The sequence below is a fragment of the Protopterus annectens genome, chromosome 17.part0, assembly GCF_019279795.1.
Source record: "Protopterus annectens isolate FY-2018-M chromosome 17.part0, PAN1.0, whole genome shotgun sequence".
NCBI classification, from domain to species: domain Eukaryota; kingdom Metazoa; phylum Chordata; order Ceratodontiformes; family Protopteridae; genus Protopterus; species Protopterus annectens.
This window is the reverse complement of record NC_056751.1, coordinates 248184541-248209958: the sequence shown is the minus strand read 5'-3', so window position 1 is coordinate 248209958 and position 25418 is coordinate 248184541. Positions and strand designations below refer to the sequence as shown.

At 38.0% G+C, this 25418-nt stretch overlaps 1 protein-coding gene across 1 annotated transcript in view; it reads right to left on the bottom strand.

The window, feature by feature from the left end:
* ANO3 (anoctamin 3) overlaps positions 1-25418 on the bottom strand; it is a 3574693-nt gene that overhangs the window by 1129041 nt on the left and 2420234 nt on the right. The window contains exon 11 of the mRNA XM_044059352.1: positions 13902-14023. Within this exon, the coding sequence (XP_043915287.1) occupies positions 13902-14023 (122 nt within the window). The remainder of the gene's footprint in view (positions 1-13901; positions 14024-25418) is intronic.

Sequence of the window (25418 nt, the reverse complement as noted above, 5' to 3'; positions counted from 1 at the left end):
CTCAAATGCTTAAAAAAGCGAACGCTGGTTGATCGAACTTATTTTCGCGAAACTGCAAAATATCAAAGCAGCAGAAACTCGATTTTTTTCCTAGGGAAAGAATTTGGTTGTCCGTTTCTGTTGCTTCGGTATTTTCAGTGTTATAGGTTCATAGGTTCATACTAGGCTATCTGCCCGAGGGCATTTACAAGCCTAGCCCATAGTTTTGTGGCTTACGCCACCCCTTTAGTATGGGGAACTATACCCATTATTTTGCTGTGCCTCTGTCGAGCAGTGACACTGAGGTAATCCCTGGGGTATATCTGCGATCTCCCATCCATTGGTCAAGATTTCTCTTGAACAAGGCCAGCGAGGTTATGGTGGAAAGTTACCGGTCAGATTTAGGTAAGTGTGCAATTGTGTGGATGTGAGTGTTAGGGTGATTTAGGTGAGTTAGGGTTAGGGCTCGGGTTAGGTGTGTGTGCGATTGAGTGGACATGAGGGTTAGGGTGGATTTAAGTGAGTTAGGGTTAGGGAGCGGGTGAGGTGAGTGTGCGATAGTGACGGACCTTAGGGTTAGGGTTTGGGTTAAGGTAAGTGGGTAGTTAGTGGTGTGTGCATAGTTTGGTGTAGGGTTAGGTATCAGATTTTAGGTGTATGTGTGTGGATTTGTTTGTTTGGTGTGCTTGTGTTGTGTGTATGTGTTTTTGATCAGCGATTTTTTTCCCTGGGAAATAAATCGCTGATCTGACAGTTCGAGATTGTAAGCTTTCGCTTAAATTAGGTCGATCAATCAGTGTTCGCTTTTTTAAGCGTTCAATGATATAATATAGACCCTACAGTACACACCCAAAATTTTGCTAAGATCTGTTGCAGCATCTGAAAGCTATAAAACAATTTCGAAAACTTCCACCCTTCTAGGATAGCAATTAGTTCACCCCTAAGGACAACACAGTAAGATACCTAGTCCTGGTTTTCCCATATATTTTTGTCTCTGGCTGTAATCAGACCTGAACGATAAAATCTTTATGGTCTAAACCAACTCATTTAATTTTCAACCAATTTTTCAAAATTAGCTGGACTGAGATTAGCCTCTTCCCTTCCAGAATTCTCTGTTAAAATATATGCATTTAATCAGTTATAATAATACTGTCTGACATATCTCTTATCCATCCAACAGGACCCACTGTTGATGAATTTTTAACACAAGCAACTTTAAAAATGCATTTTTAATGCAAGCATCTGTAAAAATCAGTGTGATAGTCAAATGACAAATTTCTTTACAAAACGCCAGCCAACTATGCTGGCATATGTTACACGTACACTGCCCTACTCTCCCTGGTACAGATGGCACTACCTCATATCATCACAGTACTTATTTGGCTTTCTTATCTGTGGGCCATGTATTTACATTGACTGTACATACTACACTTATAGGTCCCTACTTTCCTAGGTGGGTTCCTGCCATTCTGCTTCTTAGAAGTACCTTCAAGTAAATTTTTGATATCCGGCCCTCTTTTGTAGCCAAAAAGTGGGGTCCTGGAGAAAAACATCAGGTCTGTTGGGCATTATGGAAAAAATATATGCCGGTATTCCTATATAATTCTTTTAATTTCATTACTGACAGAACCATACATAAAGATCAAGGACCTTGTAAAATCCTCTTTAGGTCCACTGGGGGTGGTACCCCTCCCATCTGGTGGCCTCAAGTCCTGTATAGTGGAGCTGTCATGTCCTTCTGTATTAGGCCTATCAACTGTATGGTAGGAACCAAGCAATAGGATATATTTGGTACACTAACCCCTTTCAATTTCCTCTATCACATTATTAACCATTGGTTCTGGATAGCCCTGCTCAATGAACATCTGGGCCACAAAACTAAGTTCCTATTCTAAGTTTTCTACATTAGATGTCATACAGGCAATATGTACCATTTGCCCTTTAATTATATTTCTCTTCTGATGGAAGGGGTGGCTACTTGTATAGTGCAAACAAGAATTGCTAAAATTCCTCTTCCTATGAATCTTGGATTTAAATTTGTAGTTAACCCAATCTTTCATTAATTTTACATCCAAGAAGTTTATTTTCTCTGTCCCAACATTGTATTTAAATCTCAAAAATTCTGTGGTTTGGTTTATATAAGTAATAAAATCATTAAGTTTGTCCCTTGTATCTCTCCAGTGAATAAAAATGTCATCCAAAAAGTATATGTACACTAACATTTTAGAATAATATGTTGAACTGAACACATCATTTTGCTCACAGTTGAATAAAACCAAGTTTGCAAACAAGGGAGCACATGCCACCCCCATGGTGACACCACTAATCTGTTTATAGTACTTGCCGTCGTTTAAAACAAAATTATTGTCTAACACTAGTTCTAACATTTCCACTTCCAGTATACAAACAAAAAAGACATGTTGAAAAAAAACTAAAACAACACCACAAGTAATATCCATTTTGCAGGGATGAAGTGCTCCCTACACTAACACATCCAGTTCCTTACATTTACTAATTTTGAAATCACTCAAGTTTGAAGAAATCAGAACAGATAGAATTATTGCAAACTGACTGAATGGCACCCTACTCTCCTTGAGAAAAAGAACTGGCAGATAAATTGTAATCACAGACAGTATAGCCCTGATCCCACTATAAAATGTTAAAACAATATCAAATCAGACTATATTCATTAAACTCATGAATGGACTGGATAATGGGATCTGCAACAAGTCAAGGTGTTCCCATATCTCATGTCAATTATAACAAAAGATCCTTAGTAAAAGAGGTCAAACACTTGAATACTGGATATAACAAAAAAGTAGTTATCAAGATAAAGTATGCAGAGTATGAAAAATATGTCAATGAAGATCTGTTGACTTTTCGTGTCTGATCTTGGTTGTTGTAATTAGAATACAGGATCAAAATTAAGAAAATAGGTTGCTACAAGATCCACTAGCCTCTCTGAATATGCAAAAAGGAAAAATGGTAAAACATTTACTACAGATGAAAGAAACAAAAAAATTCTGTGCATTATACAGAAAAGGAATGAAATCATTGTGTTATAAACAAAATAAAATTGTGTTAATATAACATACAATACACAAAAAGTTATTCGATATACAGTGCAGGAATTGGAATGACCTATGTCATCATGGGGAGGCCAATGTCCAGAATGTGGGAATATATATTAAAAATGTAACAAATATAACAACTTTGAGAGAATGTGTAGGATAAAAGAGACAAATGAAAAAAAAAATACAGTACAGACAGAAGACACATGAGAAACAGCAAAAAGTAATTACATGTAAGAACTACATATTCATAAAGAAAGTGAAGTAGTACAAAACAAATAAAAACGCAGCAGTGATCAAAAAGTACAATGTGTACATACACAGTATGTGGGAAAATTACCAAATGATTAGACCTGAAATAAAAATCAAAGTTCAAACTGAGATCATCAAGATGCTTGTTAAATCAGAACCATTTAATAATCTAAATAGGAGATAAAGAAACTGAGTCAATATTGCAGACATTACTAAAAGTAATTACTTTATGAAGACTGCTAACTGAGATAGTCTATGGAAAATAATTTTGGAGGATGCAGCATGAAGCTTCAGGGAGATATTTCACCAAAAATTTCAAAGAGAAGATTTCAAAGACACAGATATTAAGATATCAGCAGAGGTACTAGTACTGAGACTATAGAAGATTTTCTGAGGCTCAGTAAGACAAGTTGGGGGGCTTTGTGAAAAGGAGGCCAGACATTGACAGTTGGTGGACACTGAAGGATTTCTTTGATGATTTTTCTAAAGAGGTATCTATACACAAGAGTGATTCTGTTTGAGTTACAAAAAAGTATTTGACTCATTTAAATGGGACTAGAGCAAAGGGTCAGAGAGGCCAGGTATATTATTTGGGGCAATGCAATGTATTATGGCAGAGAAAAAGGGTCTTAGAGCCTGTAAAACTCAGGAAAGGTATGTAGCAAGGTTGCCTACTTTCCCATGGGTTGCTTATCTTAGTTATGAAATAGCAAGCAAAAAGAAGAGGATAAATGCTGCAGACAAAGAGGGAATGAGAAGTTTGCATAATTTAGACTTTTACTGGAGGACTGCACATTAGATGCAGAATATTTACCAGGCATTCTGGAGACAACATTTTAGATATCTGACAAGGCTTTACAGGCATTGGGATCACAATGTAATATCATGGAATCTGAACTAGTGTGGCTAGGATTTAGCAGAGGAAGAGGGAACATGATAAGAAATCCACAGAAAGCATATCTAGACTATCTAGGACTTTAAGTTAGTAATATAGCTGAATACATGATTCAAAATAATTAAAACAAGCTAATAGGAAAAACTAAAGCACAACTAGAAAAGGGAGAGTGGAAGGTGGCTTCCTTGTTGGAGTGCATCAGTTCAGTCAAGATGTAGATAATTCCTTTTATAATGCATGCAATTAGGAAAATGCAGTATTCTTTGCCTAGCATGCTATTTGATACGTTACAGCTGGAGAGTGAGAAATGGGCAGTAGGACCACAAGAAATAAAACTGCTATCTGCAGATTGTGAGTTGTCAGTCAAAGGGATGACTGAGGGTCTGCCCCATTTCCCAAGTTATGCATTAGCCTGTAATATCAATCAATAGATTACTGAAGAAATAAACAATATATATGAAAAGGAGTGCGTGCAATATGAACAACAGCAAGCCCAGAGGAAAAGGACAGGAAATACAGTCAAGGAGCACAACAACAGGAAAACCAAATGGGCAGAAAAAAATTGTGGGGGGGGGGGATAACAAAATGGAGACAGGAGCTGTGGAAAACCAATTAGTAACAAATTATGGGATCCTAGTGAATGGAGCAGCTTCTAGGTGACACAGCTGTAACAAGAAGGTGTACTAGATTGATTAGTGAAGTTAATAGAAGTATGTGGGAATGGCAAACTAATGTTCAAAATATTCTCAAATCTTATGGTAAAATAGGGGGAATCTGTAGGAAGAATTGGAAACACTACAGCAGATTATAGGAATTTTGGTAGTCCAAGCAGGATCTCAAATAAATGAGAAGTCTAAAACAAGACAGGAGTGGTCGATGGCGGAAACAGCGCAGCAAAAAGAAAGGCTGAAGAGTCATCTCTGCAGACCTAGCTGAACAAATGAAGTTGGATTGCAATTTGAGCAGTGCAGTGCAGTAAAGATGGGAGAAAGAAGACTTGAGCTCAGCTAAGAAAAATGGGAAGAGGTATGAATAGCTTACAGAAGGTTATGTACGTGATTCAACAACAAATGGGACGAGGGCTGCCCATTCCAGTGAACTAAATATGGCCTGTGACTTAAATTGGACATGCTGGAAGGACATATTTATTTCCCAGAGACTGCTGCATCTTTGGAACAGGCTACCACTTCATGCAAAACAGAGAACCTCTGTGACATTGTTCAAGAGGAACTTGGATGGGTGGATGGGGCACCTTAAATTCTTACCGGGGATAGAGCCCACAATCCTCATGGACATGGGCAGTCATCATTAAAATCAATCTTTGGTATTGGCTAGCATTTCTATGGTATTACATTGGAATGAAACAGCTAGGCTTATGACCTCTGGGTCGATAGCCTAGTAATCTCCTATGATCCTATACACAAATGTGTATTTTGTATAGGTGGTATTTAATCTCAGATATACTGGTAAAGGAACAAAGAAAGGCAAATAAAAACTGCTGATGCTTTTGTCAAAACAGTATATATGAACTTGGCATGCATGGATTTTGTGAGGACTGGAAGGACAGTCATCAGGCCTGGGGATGGACATTTCCACAAAATCACTAACTAGCTCATACATTTTGTGGGTTGGTTGGGAATATGATGGGAATGGCAGGGCAGTAGTAGTGAAGTGAGTAGACTCCACCTGAGTCCAATTGATCCAATACCTTTTGGGGCCAGTCAATCACCCCAAAACTGTAAGTTATAATAGGAAGAGCAAATTGTTTTATAGCTTGTACTTTGTTCCTGGATGTTAAGGCTATTTTCAGTATTAATTTCAGTCTTCTAAAATATTTCTTACTGAGTTTTGTTCACATTTGTTAATGTTTTATTGTCGATCCTTCATCAATTCCCAAATGATATTTTCTTGGTGTTGAAGCTTTCCTGCTTTAAATATTGTTTTTGCACATTTATCAAGACCAAATAAGATTCTTATATCATTTGAGAAAGTTTTGACCACTTGCAGTTGTGCTACCAGCTCCTCATTTGATGAAATATACAGTTTTAAATCAGCCACAAAAAAAAAAAAAAAAAAAGATTTACACTTTGTTTTTGCCTGGGAGCCAAACGTAATCGTGACCCAATCTGTTAAGTAGGCAGCTTAATTAACTAAGTGCAAGACAAAAGAGCAGCTGTGACAAAGAGTCACCCTGGAATATCCACCTTTGGATTTTTATTCCTGTGATAATAATTTGTCCTTTGTTATGGCTCAGTTGTAAAGTGGTTTACCACTGTTTTGTGGTCACTGTAATGTAATTGATCAATGTTGAGTGCATGTTATACATCTATAAACACTCCTTTATCCATGAAAGTGGGATGCTGTCAATGCATTTTTGTAATATATCCTTGCCAAAGTTAGACTCTTCGCCTTTTTACAATTCTCCATTATGACTTTATTTAACAACAAATGATCCTTCATTCCATATAATTTTCTTTTGTTTCACTTTTATTCTATTCACATGACTGAGTTTTCTTTTAAATGAGTATAAACTCTGTCAGCATCAGTTCCTGTATATAATTTATACATTGCTGAAATAACAAATGTTATTGGTCTATAGTTTTTAGGATAGCTTGCAGGTTCATTCTTAAGGAGGAGTATTGTTTTTCTTATTGTTAACCAGGATGGTATCTGTTCGAGGTGTGCATATAAGTAGTTCTTACTCAGGACTACATCGTGTAAAGATGTTAATACTTTTAGTCAGAAGTTAGGTACTGCATCTGGGAAGGGGGTTTTCCATTTAGGAGCTTTTCTTAATTTTGTTTCAATTTCTCTATCTGTTAATTCCTCCCATTTCATATCCTGTATATTTGAACTTCTTACTGTTTCTTTTACTTCTTCTATCCATTCAGCATCTTTATATTCCAAAGGATCTTCTTAGATATTTCTCTAAATGTGTGTATTTCTTCCTTTTTGATGGTGTTTCTATTCCTTTTGCTTTGTTTCCCAATTCTCTATAAAACTTTTTTTGGGTCATCAATAAATTGCTCATTTTTTACTTATTTATCTGCATATCTTTTAAGTTTTTCCGGCTGTGCTGATATCTTTAGTTTACTGTTTGCCATAGTGTATGATGGATCCTGGTTGGTTCTAATACTGTGCTCTGCTTTTATCTATATTTTAAGTATTTTTGTTTATCTGTTCCCTCTTCTTTAACAGTGATACTTCCTGTCTTGATTGCTTTCTAGTTTTCTCTATTCAGTACTTCCATGATGGCATTTGATTTCTTCCCTTCCTTTCCCTTATTGCCCAGTACTTTGTAGAAAAACTTTATCTGTTAATAATTTAGCTGCACAGTAATATAGTCAGTTTGCTTCTGTTACATCACATGAATTTTTGTTAATAGTCTTGATAACTGTGTTCATTTGTTTTATCAGTCTTGTAACATTTTGGGCCTTAATGACTTTCTGTAATCTATCTCTTTCATTAATCTTAATATGTCTATCCATCTCTATTAAATCAAGCAACTCTTCCCTTATAACTTTTTCTTCTAAACTGAGGGCCCATTCTTTGTTCTCCATTTCCTGTGGGCATTATACAGAAAGTTCCAGAACATCTTCCTGTGACATATACTCTTTAGCCTCATCTTGTTTCCTCCATTGTTCCTTCATATGGGAACTCACTGGCCTATCACTCCACAACACTGACTACATCAGAGTTGCTATCATTTCCTGCTTCTTCCCTTGCAGTACAACTCCAACTGAACTTTTGTACTGGTTTCCTACTGAAGGCTCCAAAGTATCTTCATTTAGCAACTGATCAGATGCTTTCTGCTCCACTGGTTTCTCTTTAATGTGGGGACTCATTGTTCTATCATGCTGTGATGTTATCAGAATTGGATTTTCTACATTAAATTCCTCACTTCACAAGTAATACATAACTTCATCTTCTATTTTTTTTTAACTTCTCCATTATAAATACTCTTTTCTGCTTTTCTTCCTTTGTTTTCTTTTTTGCATTGTATACTTTTCCATATCTGCATGCTTTTGCCTGTATATCTCTTAAAATAGCTTTGGTGCAGCTATTATTTGTATTGATTAGTTTTGCTTTCTCCTTTGTATAAATATTGCACCATATTAAATCTCTTTTTCGTTTCTATGTTCATATTTCTACTTCAGATGTCTCCCACTCCTCCTGTTTCTCCTTAATTAGGGGTCTCATTATTCCATCATGCTGTGACATAACGTGTGTGTGTGTGTGTGTGTGTGTGTGTGTGTGTGTGTGTGTGTGTGTGTGTGTGTGTGTGTGTGTGTGTGTGTGTGTGTGTGTGTGTGTGTGAGAGTATATGTATGTGTGTGTGTGTGTGTGTGTGTGTGTGTGTGTGTGTGTGTGTGTGTGTGTGTGTGTGTGTGTGTGTGTGTGTGTGCGCATGTGAGACTTTCTACACTAAATCCTTCACTTTGCAGGTATTCCATAACTTCAGCTTCTATTTGTTTAACTTCCGCTTTACAGATCTTCCATTCTACGTTCCCCTTTGTGATTGTATTTTTTGTATTATGAAATTTTCCATATGGGTGTCTTTGCCTGTATTTCTCTTCAAATACCTTTGGAGCTACTTTTTTGCATTGATTACTTTGTCTTTTTTTCTTTGCATAAATATTGCACCGTATTCATATTTCTTTTTTATATCCTTTAAACATTTCTTGATTTTGGTCTTTATATTTTCATGGTCCTCGGTAGCTTCTTTTTCCTAATGGCCCAAGGTTTCTTGGTCTAGATAATGTTTTTTCTTGAAAGTGTTGTATTAATGAACACAAATTTGCATTTGAAGCTTTTGAGAGTTCTTCTTGTGCAAGTATTTTTGTTTCCTAAATTTGTCGCTTAATCTTTTTGTATGTCTTCTTTCTTATCCTCACTGGTCCACTGTATCATCTTTTTGGCACTTTTTTGGCCTGACAGTTTTGTATTTTTTGTGGATTACTAATTCCTTCTACAACAGGGGGCCATCCTCCCCTGAGCTTGGCCTAACCCCATTATAGGACTGTTTCCATGTCTTCAGGATTCTACAGTGTCATTTTTTTTCCAGTCCTGGTACCAGTGCACCTACCAAGATTGGATAATTTTTTTTTACCCTGGAACCTGTCCACCAAGATGTCTTTTTTATTTTTAACCTACTTCTGTCTATGATATATGCTATATAAAATGCAGTCTATATATCAGTGTCATCTTGTTGAGATTTTGTAAAATTCTCCAGCAATACTACTCTCCTTTGCTTGCTGATTTTATCATCTCTCTTTTCAGACCTCTCCATTTATGCTTTAGTGAGATGACGCAAGGTTACTTAGTTAGTAGACAAAAGCCTATTCTGAAAGCATTGATTCATTCAGAATTCATCTTACTTATAATAAGCTGTATTCTGATACCTAAAATAAAGCAATAGGATGATAACACTGCCATTTCCAATGGCTGATGGAGATCCAGCACTATGACCCAGGCAATTCAAGGTCAACTAGCAGCTCAGGAGTTTGCTGAAACTGACATGAGGAGGGGCATTATGTGTTCTTGGGGCACACACCCTGTGGTAAAATCCTTGATAGAGATGGCAGATCGCATGACGGGTGATTGTCTACAAGGCGGACAGAACCTAATGATCATGTAAGAAAGAGGATTGATTGTGCATTGTCAAGGCTCACTGCACACCAAAATGATGAATGCCAAAGAGCATGCTTAGGGGAGATTGGGCCTTAAAGGGAATTACCCCAGTTCTCCTTGCAGATGACAGTACCTCTGCTGATCTGCTTGACCTTCACCCCCCCCTCTCAATGAGCTGTAGAGATCTCACCAAAGTGGAATAACTAGGTCAATAAATCAGCTGAAAGAGTAATCACAATGGGGACTGGTCAGAAGAGAACTACAGCAAAAATAAATAATAAAACGAGTAAGCAAGTAAGTAAACAAACAAATAAATATATAAATATGACTAGAACACTGAGGTAGATAAAAGGTAGTATTGGTTTAATGTTAACAGTACTACTGAGCTTTGGTTCTTAATCATCTCTAAGTAGGAAAATGCAATGAAATTAATATAGCTCTGTGTGGGTGGTCCGGTTTCTATTCCTTCCATTTTGGTGAATAAGCTCAGTAACCTAGAAGGAAAAGATGAATTTCACCATTGCTCAAAATATGTAATATGAAGGTCTGGCCCCATGATATTGCTGGATGAAGTCCTGAGTATGGCCCAGGTATCCTGTGTTTGAGCAGCCCCAGCAAGCTCATTCTGAAGAGGGCAAGAAGCTGCTTGGCCTATAGCACTCAGAAAACCTAATGATGGCTGAATCTATCCCTCACTAACAAAAGGCCAGGCTAGCTTCTGCTATGTTGGGCAGGCAATTCATTGCTGTGCCAGGGAAATAAAGGTGCAGTAGGAGTTTACACACCTCCTCTCTACAACCAGGCAGCTATTCTGAGCCTACCAACAGTCTAGGGGAAGTTGGGCAATCTGCTCCACAGGGCAAGCGGCTGCTATGCTTAATACTACCTGACTTTTGCCACTGCAGTAATGGATAGGCTAACAGGGCAGGAATGACTGTGCTTGTAGGGCTCACATCTAGCCCAAGAATGCCTGTCTCCTGCCCACACACAGCAGAACAAATACTCCGGTGGGATGGGAGTAGTGGACCAATCAGGCAGGGGTCCTATGGAGGTGGGCTAGTGAGGGTTTTATGGGAGTGTTGATAGAAAAATATATAATTAATTTATTTTGCACTTTTCTTCTTATATAAGATGTTTCAAAATATATAAAAAAGATGTCTGTTGCTTTAAGCCACATAAAATTCTGTTCATTAAGTGCTAATGGCCAAACAAACAATATTATTAGTGAGACAATCTGCATACAAGTTTAAAAAATCCCAAACAGGTTGCTCAGAATATAGCTCAGTAGTAATTTAGTAGCAGAAGCTCCATTTAAAACAGGGAAAAGTAGCTTTCTTCTGGCTAATAACTACTTTGCTAGTATTCACCAGGTGTTTGTAGCAAAGCTGCTGTCTATGGTTTCTTACATTTGGAGTAAACATAAGCCTATCAATAAGGTACTGTTACAGGATTCGCAACACATCTGTGGACCCTAATGGTGATCCATTCCTCAAGTTGCATTTTCCAAATGCTGAATTCATTGTTTACTGTTTTTAAAAGGAAATAACTACTGGTGCAGTTTCTAAGTGTTTACTGAAGTGATTACTTAATTTTGGGAGATTTCTCCCTTATTCATACTTGTGAGACTTTGGATTTGGTATATATACATTTTGTGGATTTGGGGAGCTTTGTTCCATATGGGATGTGCAAGTGGGCCTGCCCCTTTTAAAAGGCATTTACTGTTTAAATTTCATTAGTGGGTAAGATCCCAATAAGTTTAACTTGGAGAGTTAAGACCTTGGCAACTTAAATCTCAAGAAATAGTAGATGAAGTGTCACTGTACTTTATAATCACCTAACAGAATGGACCAATGATTTTGATGTGCTTTCTAACCTGATTAACGAATTTGTTATAAAACAGAATGAAATACAGCCTATTACTACCCACTTGTGCTGGTGGAATGTGTCCTGTCATCCTCTCAGAGAAGTAAGGTTTCCCAGTAGTTGTTCATTCGGCTACCACTCTACTTCTAATCTCAGCAATTTATGTTTGTGGCATCCTATCATGGTTAAATCTTCAAGAAATCATATCATGATTTTGTTTTCCAGCTGATCTATCAGCCCTATCTACTTAAAGGTATTACTTGTGCTCTGTACTCTGATTATCATCAAGCAAGGGTCTTCTAGTGGTTGACAGAATGTAGTTGAGATATTAAGCATATATTTATTTCCCTTAAGTGATAGATCTATGGCATACACTAGGTCCCCACTATAAGTATGTGACAATGCAATCTCCTTCTGAATATACAGGTTGGCATTTAGAAAGATTTAGCTCAGACGTTTTCCTCATTTTATTAAGTCTTTCCAAATCATAGACAGCTCTAGCTCTGAATTTTTCTCCTCGAAGGGACCACAGCATGCTGGGTGGTATCACAGGCACATATGCATACTAATTCACCAGTTCAGGGATGTGGTTAATACTAATTAACCATGTGCTCACCCCCAAAAATGTCTGTGGTTCCTACTTTGATTGGGCTGAAGAATTCAGAAAATTACTTGGCTGAGTAAAATTTTACTCTATGAGAAAAAAGTGACTGACATAAAAATATGGTGGTCACCCAGTCACGCCTATGGAAGTACTCATGATACAGGTAAGCTCAGTGAAGATGTGGGGGTGGTGGTTGTGTTAGTGAGGGTTTGTGTGTGTGTGTATGTGTTGCTTCTGCCTGAGTGGTCACACTCGGAAGGGTTAACTAGGGAACGGAGAGTCTGGTTGTGTGTGTGTTGAAAGATGCATGTGGCTGAATGAGTATTTCTGTGAATGTGATCTATTGTGGGTAGATGCTTGTTTGTTTATGAATGGATATGAGTGTGCTTGAGGGAATAGCTGTGTGTGTGTGTGTGTGTGTGTGTGTGTGTGTGTGTGTGTGTGTGTGTGTGTGTGTGTGTGTATGTGTGTGTGACTGAGTCAGTATTTGTTAATGTAATGCATGGACCACTAAGAAGAACACCAATGCAGTCAGGCGTGACAGCACTTGTATGTAATTCAGAGACATGTTACTGAGTTTTCTCATTGTGGCCATACCTGTCTCTGAATTGCATTTTCGTGGCTCAATGGCTAAGGTGTTTGCCTTACAAACACAAGGTACAGGGTTTGAGTCTCACAAGGGATAATTGGCTAGGCTTAAAATGGCTCACAAGGGCAGTTAGCTTAGTACTAAACTATGAACCTATGAATCATACCAATTGCTGAATGTAGTTTGATCACTTAGCATGATCGGTGTGCATTTTTCTGTATATTAGGGTTAATCTATTCAAAGTCTATTTTACTTTACTTAGACAAGTACATTGTATATCTACATTTTATATTTATGGTGTTGCTCTAGCTGCTTGCTGTCTTATAGTTTCTTAAATATAAACTGTCAACAATCAATGGAAATTACAGAAATGATAAAGAAAGGTGGATTTTTTTATCTCTTTAGAGAAATGAATGATATTTATGTTAACAATGTTTCTCTGAGGAAAATATAAAAAAGGAGAGTTCATAATTCACAACAGCAGAACAAGTGTTAAATGGGCTTGAAATGGATTTATATTACATTTTTGTATTCTGGTTCAGAAATAGGGCATTTCAGATGTTATTCTGAGAACAACCTGCTTAAATTTTCAGCTGATATAAACATTTCCACATGGCCTAATATTTTATTTTGCATTATATTGGTAAGCTTATTAAAATAAAACTTGAAATTTTATGATTGTGACATCAGTGCATACTGTTATGGTAAGAAATATTTTAGGATGTAATGCTGTGCCTCTAGTATGTTAAATGAATAGTTTTTAATGGACAAGTGCAGTGCGTAATATGCACTGAAATGAAAATCAAAGCAAAACCAGGATTCTATAATTAAGGTAAATTGAACATGTACAGCAAGGTATGACAGTTACTGGAACAACTCCTACCATTCTAATAATTTTAAACAGAAAGAACAGAAAGATACTAGACACATTTTTGTCCATGCAAAATAGGCTGGCAGCATTTTGTTCCATGTTTACTAGGAAGATACCAAACACTGAGAAGAGGAAGCACAAAATACCTGATTAGATCTAAAGGCTGATACTTGTACCACATTCCCCATCTGGCCCACCTCTCGTATAACAGATGTCTGTGATTTTGGGCTCCAAATGTTTTAATTGGATGTCTGCTTTTGTAACTTCCCTATAAAAGAGAAAAATATGTTTCAGAAACAGTTTTTGATATGAGGGCAGCTGGTTTAATAGTATTACAGATAATGAACTGTTTCTTAAAGAAATGTAATGAACTCAATAAATATAACTAAATATAGTTTAAGGCTTGGTAAATAAAAAGGAGTATAGTGTACTGCACAGAATAATTAAGTCAGACTCTAACTTTATTTAAAACCATCTATGAAATAGTTTAAATGACAGGTTTTAGAGGACTTCTCTGCACAGAAGCCATACCAAAATTAATGTAATTTACAAGTTTATTGGCAAGCTAGGACAGAAATCGTCCTGGTGCCTTTAAGAAAGTACAATGGCAGTATTAATCACATTCTTAAAATAATCCTATTAACCCTTGAACCTATATGACCGATCAATGAACAAAATCAAATAATTAATACTGAATACATTATGCTAAACCAAATATCAGAAAAATAAGGACTGTCATTACATACAATATTAAATACTCATTAAAATAAGTGTTTGAAATCAATGCAGTCATTTAAGCCACAAAGAAGCACAGGACTTAGCTTAGAAATCAACTTTGCCTGTAATTGTAATAGCTTTTCACAGTAGTTGGAGAACCCTAAAATAGCTTTCACAAAAAGGTAATGGTACACAAAGAAAATCTTAGATTTACGCTAGCAAAACAAAACTTATTAATCACTTCATAGTTCAGAATTGAGCTGTTACAATTAAACTCGACATCAGTAGAAAATGAAACAAAGAATTATCATGAATTGTAAGTACAGTAATATAAGAAAACATGTCCATTTCTGTGTTAGTACAGTCTCCGGTTAATCAGATACATTTCTCTAAATAAAAAAAAACATATAGGAAAGATTGACCAAAATTCATTGAACATATTCAAATACCAGTATCTTAACATTTGTGATTATATTCCTGGTGTTAGACAAGTATCCTGGTAATGAATAACGTCATTAATCTAACCAGAAGAACACGTATGTGCACTACAGCCACCTAAATAACCAAAGGAAAGTGCACTGTCGAATGTCAGATACCAGTGGGAGTCAAAAATCTAAGCAACACACTCCTGTGCAAATGACACACCTGTCTTATTCCCGAACAGTTTGTGAAAAAGGCAGCAAAATGATAATGCCAAGTATTTTTATCAAACATTTATTTTAAGTTATTTGTCAATGTGTCTTTATCAAACAGTTATTTTATTTATCAACTTGGCATTATTGTTTCTCTGTCTTTTTTAGCAAACAGTTCAGGATTAAGATTGGTGTGTTCGAACAGGAGTCTGTTGCTTAGATTTCTGACTCCCATTGATGTTTGACATTTGGCAGTGATTGTTCACTTTGGTTATTTAGGTTGCACATTTCAGTACTACTCATTTAGAGGTTGTTGAAAGAAGAATGTAGTATATGCTATATGGTGCCCCTATCCTCAGGTCAAAGTACAAGAATGTTTTGGCAAAGCATACGAGTGTAGTTGTGTGATACTAAACATGACATGACACTAAAAATGTAGACCCTCCTGGGGATACAGGAATGTTATGTCTGATTTCACTACAAAATCAACACTGTTTACAGTACATGTGTGATAAACCCTGAGGCACGTTAACAATGCATACAGCCAGGCTAGTGTGCATAATGATAATGAGCTTCTCTTCATGGCCGCAGTACAGACCCATGGTAAGATCATGTCACACCATCCTATGGCCAGAGTAAAGTATGAGCAACTGGTGTACACATGATAGGGGACAAAGGTGCAATAATCAGGGACAGAGTTTACATATTTCCACCAATATGAAAACTGGCTACAATAACAGGTTTTACAGTATCATGCATTCTCTGAGTATAGCATTCTCTTTGCATTGGCCTAGCACTGCAGCCATACAAAATCAGGCCTACATCTTCATTTTATATCTCACATTTGACAGGCAGTTTCAGTAAGTGCAGTTTAAATAGAAAGGAACGTTTAGTGAAGGATACATACGAATATACTCAGTGAAATATTTTTTAGGCCAAAGTACTGATATTGTATGTGGAAAATTTGGTACACAACAGATCTTGTTTAAATGGTACAAAACTTGGTAAGCTGACAGGGTGTGGGGTACCATGATGAGGGAGGGGTGAAAGGTACATCACGCAAACATAGGGAAGACAGTGTTGAAGGACAGGAGGATTGTAAAACCAACAGGTGAGGGAATAGGCACAAAAGACATGGGAACACTAGGTTGTAGGACAGGACTGGGTGTTTGCAGATGAAGTATCTGCCAAAAGAGGCCCAGTGAGAGATTACTTACCAGCCTCAATACTGTCACCACTGGATCCTGGCTTAGAAGGTTGAGTCAGTGCTACTCAATAAGTCCCCAGAGTATGTTTTTTATGCCGTTCATTACATGCATCCAACCTCCTGTCGATATGATCCTTCACATAAGAATCACCTTCACTAGCACTACTACCAGTGAGGCATCACTGTACTAGCCTCTGATGCAGGGCTACCTGACACAGGTTGTGCTGGTAGGACAAGAGGTATGGAGGAAACTGTGGCAGGCGGGAACCCTAATATGCTGGATGCTTCTCCTGATGGTGATGGTGCTGCTGCTACCACCTATGGGGTGCCAACAGCCTTGCCATTTGATTGGGTGCAGGTTGCTCTGTTGCTGCATATAATAGGATCATTGGAAGTTACTAGGCTATCAACCCAGAGGTCATTTCAAAGCTAGTCATTTCATCCCAATGTAATTCCATGGATACTCTAATCAATGCTCAGGACTGTATTTATTAATGACTGCTCATGTCCAGGAGGGATGTGGGTGCTATGGTGCCCATCCACTCGTCCATGTTCCTTTTAAAGAGTGCCATAGAGGTGCTGTGCTTCACATGAATTGGCAGCCTATTCCAAAGATGCAGTAGTTGCTGGGAGACAAATCTGTCCCTCCAGCACATCCCATTCAAGTTGCAGGCCATATTTAGCTCTTTTGAATGGGTAGCTCTAGCCCCGTTTGATTTTATGGATGTGCAGCAAATTCATTAAGTATGGGTCAGTGATTGCTCTGTAAGCCAGGCATGTGTCCCCTAAAAAGTCTATATGATACTGAGTATAGTAAGAGGGACTTTAGTCAGTCTGTGTAAGGCATGTGCTGGAGTCCCTTAATCATCTTAGTTATAAACCTCTGAGGTCTCAGCAAACATCTGCAGGTGCTTTGTATAGTACATGCCAAAAAGGGTATTGTACTCAATTATGGGCATGATTAGTGAAGAGTATAGAGGGGTTACAACTTCCTTTGCTCTAGAGGTGATGCCTATGCTAATCAAATGTGCAATGAAGAAAGTGTTCCTCACTACAGTAGACACATGGTGGTCTACTTGTGATCCCAGATCTCTTACCACTTTGTAGATACATAGGGTAGTGTTGTTAATTTGATAGTGTGAAAGGACATTGTTTTTACTAAAGGGAATGATGATGTATTTCTTTGCATTTAGTTTGAGACCGCAACTAAGACACCAGTCGTTGGTTGCTTAAGACCCTCCTGAAGTATACTAACATAATTTGGGGATTCAATAATTGCACCCAGTTTGCAGTCATCTGCAAACTTGGTCAGCCACAGCCTCTTAAGTTTTGGCCTGAACTTCTGAGAAATATATACCAAACAGTAGGGGACCTAGCTCTCACCCTTGTGGCACCCTGTTGGTGACAGGTCTGCTGGTTGATGTGGAGTCACCCACTTTGATAGTGTGTGACCGGTTTGTGAGCCAGTTGACAACCCAAATTACAGCACTCATGATAAAGCCTATAATTGTAGGGGTTTACATTCAGTTTGCTAAGTTTATCAGTAATGCCTGAATGAGGGATTGCCTTTGCCAGGTTGAGGTATGCTGTGTGCACAGATATGCCCTCATCAGTGGCCTTGGTCATATTTTCAAAGAAATCTGCCAGATTTAACAGGCAGGATCTGCCCTTGATGAAGCCGAATTGGGTCGGATCTAGGGTTTGAAGGTCACCTCTGTCTTTATTTATGAGGTCCATGATGGCTTTACAGATGAGGCTGGTCAGACATAATTCCCTGGGTCTGTTGCTAAGCAACCTTTGTGGAGGGGAACAACTGTTGCTGTACTCCATTCCAGAAGAACAAAGCCAGTGGTTAGGCTGTGATTGAATAGGGTACTTAACAGTGATGGTAGTTCATGCTTTAGTTTGTTTAAAAGACAGCCTGGGATGCCATCTGATCCCATAGAGCCTGTGTCTTTTGCCTTAGACAAGGCTTTAATGACCTGCTCTTCAGATACATAGGGTTGGGGGGGAGTTGGGGCAAGGTTTGTGATAAGTTTGGAAGGGGCAAGGGAGTGAAATGTTTGCCAAATCTGTCTGCTAGCAGGTTTGCTATCTCTGCGGGATCAATGTGTATATGATACCGTTAGTCACTAGTTTGGTACTTGCTTGGGTCCTACCTTTTAAGCTACATACATAGCAGTAAAAGGCCTTATGATTATTCTTGGCTGTGATTGCTAAGTTTTTCTCAAAGTTACCCTTAGAGAATTTGACACGTTGTCTTATTTGCCTGTTAAGGCTTTGGAGGGTGCTTTTCCATTGTTCGGGTCACTCCCTAGTTTTTTTAGACAGATACTTTTTGCATTTGTTGTAAAGTTTGTTGATGCTGGATGTCCACCAGGGCATCTTTTTATTACTCCGGGCTCTGACTTTGATTCTCTGTGGAACAGCTGAGTCTATACACTTATACAAGTGATTGTACAGGGTTTTAGTGTGAGCTTTGGTATAGTTATCACTTCCAACTGGGGGTGGGCTTGAAATACATTTATACAGTCCCCTAGGAGGGTATAGTTTGCTTTGGTGAAGTTTTTTAGTCTAACTTCACCCTTTGTGAGTTCTGGTGTTAGTGCCAGTTCAAAGGTGACTGATTTGTGGTCATATTTAACTAATGAGGGTCCAACAGTTGCTTTGGTGCATTTGTTTGTCATATTTGTGAGGACCAGATCTAGTATGTTTGCTCCTCTTGTAGGGGGTTTGAACAATTTGTTCCTAGGTATTTGAGTTAACAAAGTCAAGGAACTTTTGTGCTAGTGAGTTAGGGCTAGAGTAGGTTTCCCATTTGATGGTGGGATAATTGAAATCCCCCATGACCAGTGTGTTTGGCAATATTTGGATTGACTCCAGTTTGGCCAAGTAGGCCTCATGTGCATTAGGAAATAGAGAGAAATAAAACAATAAACAAAATAAATAAATAAAAGACAAGGGGTAGTGGCAAAGAGGACGGGGGAAAATAAATGCAAAAATGATGAAAACTGCATTCTTAACTATACTGATAATGATACAGTTAAACAGAATGCACTTTTAATAGAAGCACATAATTATGAACTTCATAAACCTGCATGTGGGTGTGTTTGTGTGTGTGCGTGCATGTGTGTATTAGTCTGTGCGAGATTGTGAGCAGTGGAGATAGTGGAATTTGCCCTATTCCCATTATGGAGTGATCTTGGAGTTTGTATAGGCATGTAACTATCAGGGGGTGTGGTGGCACAGGGAGAGTTGCCTCCCTACAAAAAATGACAGTGTTATTTTTGTTCATTTGGATTTTCATCCCGTGGGGATCAATGTTTAGTAGGTTGATATTTGTGTACTTCTATATTTCAAAGTACATCCATATATTTGGATTGATGGGCAGTGCAGTGGGGCAGTGGTTAGTGTTGTCACCTCATAGCAAGAGGTTCTCTGGTTCAGTTCTTGACTGGGGTGCCTTCTGTGTGGAGTCTGCATGTCCTCCTTGCATTTGTGTGGGTTTCTTCCGGGTTCTCTGGTTTCCTTCCACATTCCAAAAACATGCGTCTGGAGCATTTCTCCCTAGGCCTCCACTGAAAATGGGCTTGTCCCAGTTGGACTTTCCTGGTAAACAAATGTTAAATAAATAAATAGATATATATGAGTCTAAACCAAAAGCCATCCTCACATGCAGTCTGCCATCTGACAGACAGAAGATTAATGGCAGGCACTATCGCTAGACCAATGTGTGCCTGTGGTCAGAGATGGAATTTTACTTCTGAGAATGCTGCACATATACAAAGTAAATATGCAGCTCAGACATGCGTATTGCAATCACATGTGACAGACAAATACTGTATATTTAAAAATGTCCTGTAAACTAATAATTAGGATCATACATACATAAGTCAACCATTTACTACTGTAATGATTCTACTGGACAGAAAAATTAGCATGAAACTTTTTTCATTGCAGCACAACTGTGAGGTGAGGTGGGGGTGGGGGTGAACTCAAAGGCTTCCTCAAAACCTGAACTTAAAATAAAGATCCACTTTTCCACCTAAAGAGGAGGTGGCATGCCAAAACCCTTTTCTAACACTGTGCAGTCATATGCCTGCCTTTGAGCTATGCCAGTAATGACTGCTGTAACAATGGTAATTGACAGTTCTACAATTATTTTTTAAAACATACTTTTGTTAGTATTAAAAGCCTGACATCTTCAAGACAGCTTCTACAGTCACGCTGGCATTCTCTTAGTTGTTCCAATCTACCCCCGTGCATCTGCCTATTCCTTGTGGTGTCTTCACGTACTATAGAAATAAAAAGAGTAAAATGAGTAGTATTTGTGGATGGCATACAGTACCAGCATAAAGGCTGAACTAATGTAACAGCTGTATGTACAGTATATAGGTGCTGTCTGCTCCCTAATTTCATATTGCCCTTGGTGAAGGAGGTCAACACTGTGCCACCTCATGTCACTATAATGGTGAAAGCACTCTTCCCACATGTATGAGATGCCGGTTGCTCAAGTGACAGCCTTGCCCAAACTATTCCAGGCTTCAGCCTTATGCTGAGGCCCACCATAACCATCCTGCAGGAGCCCCCCACTTGTAATCTTGGTTGAAAAAAATGTAGAAATATTTTTCCTCTTCCACATATCACCTCTGTGCTCTAATAGGTGCACTACCTTCTCCTTCTCCAGCCATGATGTTTCACCATGAAGAACTTCAGGAAAAATGGCAGGGAAATGGTGTCTAAATCAGATCTCCAGTGCCCTATCTGCTGCACAAAGACAGGTATCAATGAGCATCTCATTTGCACGATGGATGGCAAATTCATAAATTATAGGTAGTGTATTACTCTCCCAGCTCTCTATTCCTGTATATGTTGCTGAGAATACATGCCCTGCAGCACCTCCATCTGTAGAAGGTTAAATACATTATGACATTTCCCTCACCTCTAATGTCACAGATGTCCCACATGTGCATGGAGCTGCCTGCAGGTGCTCAGGCAAGTGCACAGCATCAAGTAAGGATCTGCACAATGTTGTGCTCATCATACAAATTGAGTGATTCAGAAACAATAATGAGATGATCTCTAATTAGCATACTATTTGCACCCAGAAAGGTGAATCTACATGATATAAGAACGAACAGAAGCCTAGAGCCTCATTGTTCCATAAAGGAAAACTTCTGGAACCAGAGTTTTGAATCTTACTAAGGGTACTTTTGAAAACATATTTTCTTGTCTGCAAGATATCTGCTTAAATAAGGTAAGTGATACTTCATAGACATCCAGTAATTTCTACAATGTTAGCTTTTTGTCTACTGTTTACTCTCAGTCTTAGAGATGTCACGTTTTCAGTACATCTAAATGTACTATCCAAAAGTTTGTTAATACATTGCATGTGTACTGAATGTAGTAACATGCAGGATTGTTAAGGTAGACTGTAAATATACAAATGACCTTGCATTCATAGTACCATGCTATACTATTCAAGTGTTCTATGCCTTGTACACATCATTAACCACAACCTTTTTAACAGTGCTTTTGCAATGGTCAGGTTGTGGTGTTCAGTATGCAGTTACATGCTTGTTTGTTGGAAAGCTGTGCTCACTACATATGCATGCCTGACATTTACTTAAAGATTGTAGATATAGATATCAAACTGTCAGGCACAACTACAACATACTATATGGCCTAGCAGGATAGTAGTACAAGGATTAGTAAGGCCCTTGCTGAAACATGGCCTTTATTTCTACAGTTTTCCATACTGACAGAACTAAGGTTAAAAAACGGCACAAAGCAAGAAAATGCTGAATGTAGTGGGTCATTTGCATCTGCCAACATTCCAAAATTCACTGTTATAGAAAGTAAGGAGGTACCATAGGCCCTCCATCTCCATGGCTGATGTTTCTTTGCTGTCCATGTCGCTGACCAGCCCAACTGTCACTATATCTGGGCTGAAATTGTCAGAAATGTTAATGTGACGATAGTCAGGACAATGGCTATGACATTGTCTGATACAGGGCCATGCATATGATCCATGTTGCCACCGACAGACAGAAACAATGGGAATGGAGGGCAATAGGTGGGGGTCAGGGCAATTAAACACCTCTTACTAATAATGAAGAGATCCTGGTCTCACCTAAAGGCAGTACCACCTTCACAGAGTCCAAAAGTGAGGTACTTAATGTTGGGGAAGAGCTGGACATACCCCAAAGTGTTTCAACTGCAGATGCCCTAGGTATGTAGCCATATTACATACTATTAATGCCTACAACTTCTCTTAACCAATTATTTACTGTAATGTTCATTAAATCTGTCTAATGTATGGTATAGAGATACCATCAGGGATCTGTCTGCCATGGCCATCTGCACCAGGTACGGATAGGATTATTGTTTTTTATCGTATGTTTATAGTTGTAAAGCTATCAGTTACATGTGAACTTGTGGTGCTGGGTCATAATTACACTAGATGGATATATATATATATATATATATATATATATATATATATATATATATATATATATATATATATATATATATATATATATATATGGTTCCCCTTCACAAAGTCGAACGGCCACAATCTCGAAAGTCATATGGTCGAGACCATATGCTCGAAATTGTGGAAGCTCGACTCTGTGAAGGGGGAACGGCATACAGCGAGGAATGAGAGATTTCCCTTTCTGCACTGTAGTGCAATCTCGGAGTTGGAATAAATAAGTAGCAGGGGTGTGGGGGGTGCAGGGGGGCTTGCCCCCTGCAGAAACACTTTGTTGTGTTACATTTTTCTGTTTTTTTTTGCTCCCTTTCACGAAGTTGAGCTTCAGAAACTTGAGCATATGGCGTCGGCCATATGCATTTCAAGTTTCTGAACGTTCGACTTTGTGAAGGGGAACCATATATATATATATATATATATATATATATATATATATATATATATATATATATATGTGTGTGTGTGTGTGTGTGTGTGTGTGTGTGTGTATACACACATACATACACACATATACATTTTCTTTGTTGCATTCACAGGTGAATCTTTATCCAGCACCAACACTGTAGAGCTGTTTGCTGTTGGAAAACCTGTAGTTTCCGATAATGATATCACGGTTGAGATGGTGCAGTCATGGGGTGCAGGCAGTATGTTTGATACTGGGAGGATGGCCACCACATCCCCTGCACAGACCATGGACACAGTCTCTATGCCTGCAGACTCCAAATATACACAAATGTCTGAGAGAGGACAGGGTGATCAGTACACTATAGATCAAGGAAGTGTGGTGGTCACAAGTTGATAGATGTGCAGGCAGGGAGGTCAACACAATGGGGTTGGTAATGTTGGCAGCTGGAGATATGTTTAACTTCCTCCCCTGTGATTGCTGTGTTAGTGGTTGCAACCAAAATATGTAGGGGAATTGCTAGTGCCACTATAGTCATGGCAGAGACACTGAGGGTGATTTAGTGTGTGCATACTGACCTATGGGAGTGCATGCCCTATATATGTGATTCCTTGGTTACGCTAAATCACACACTGGACCATGCTATGTCCTCTCTGGCTTAAGTCCTCACAGGTGGTCATCTGTTATATCCACAGATGGTAGCTAATATGGTCATGGACGTGGAAGACCTTGCTCTTACAGTACTGACAGTTTCAGAGCCACATCTACTGTAGGGATATCTTTGAGTACCGTTATTTTTTGTGAAAGTTTCCAGGTGCTGTTGAAGATATAGCTACTAGCAAAAGTGATTTTTGTTTTAAGTTTAAGAGTATATTTTCTGTCATTTCAAAGGAATTTATTCATTTCAAATACCTCTTTTAATTGATATTTAATAATGTAAGTTGTTTAATGGTTATCTAGTATTGTAGGAAGTGAGATTCTGTAATTCTCTGACCTTCGCATAGTACAATGCCTTTACAATTGATTAATTGATTTAGTTGACTGTTTCATTGTACAGGTTCTGGGTTAATAGTGTTATTGTAAAAATACAGAAATACCACTGTCAGTGTAGCTCCTAAAGGCTTGTAGTGCAGAAGGGTTTATGTTCCATCTTGCTAAAACATTTATACATTATGTTAACTTTTGGGTAGCTTTTGTTGCATTTTACAGAAAAAAACAGGCAAATAATAGAATTGCTCAATATTGTTATCAATGAATAATACATCTTATATCTTGGAATTAACTTTCTTGTCATTTCTCCTATCACCGTCTAATAACATTCCTGTTCTTCACTCTGAAAGCCAAGGAAGACTAGTCCATGCATCCAGCAGTTCCACCCCATTGCCCTTAAAAATACATATTTCATTATATTTTTCTGAAACTTTCCACATTCTGTACTAAAATGTTTTTTGTGTTGTGCTGTTACATTTCATTTTCTGAAAATGTCTGTCATCTTGTGTTCTGCTGATTCTCTTGAGGAACTTAACCAGTTATATCTATCTGCCTCTCCTTTTACTTGACAGGTACTTATTAAGCTTTTTAAACCCCTACTTATATGGCTTCTGATGTGGATCCTGACCCATTCTTATTTCTGTCCTCTGAAATGTGTTTAACCTGTTCATAAAAACACACTCTCCAAAATGGTACAGAATGCATAGTTTGGAGAGTTAACTACAGTCTGCATAAATGAATAGCAGTTTATTGCTTTATAAGGTTGATGAGTCTTCCTAATTATGCCAGTACTCTATAATCAATTGTTTTGTTATATTATTTAAGTATCTGCAATAAATCTTTTACATCTGTACCTAGGTCTTGACTTCTGTTGCAAAGACTCAATATTTTTTACTTCCTAGTTGTATGACATATCATGTCTTTTCCATCATGTAATGTATATTTCTTTAGTTTTCGGCCTTTGACTGGTTTTACTGAATTAGAAATATATTTTAAGTTACAAAAAACTATACAGATAAATGAAATTGAAAGTTTCTAAAAAATAATTTCTGGTCAACTAAAAGTTTTAATTATCCCTTATTGCGTCATGTGCATTGATTGGCTTCTGAACTGTTAATAACAAGTGTTATATTAAAACTCTGCCAGAAATTTACAAACACCTTATGCCAGATCATCCTGTATAAGGTGCAATTTTGTTGACAGTGATTTAGAATCAAG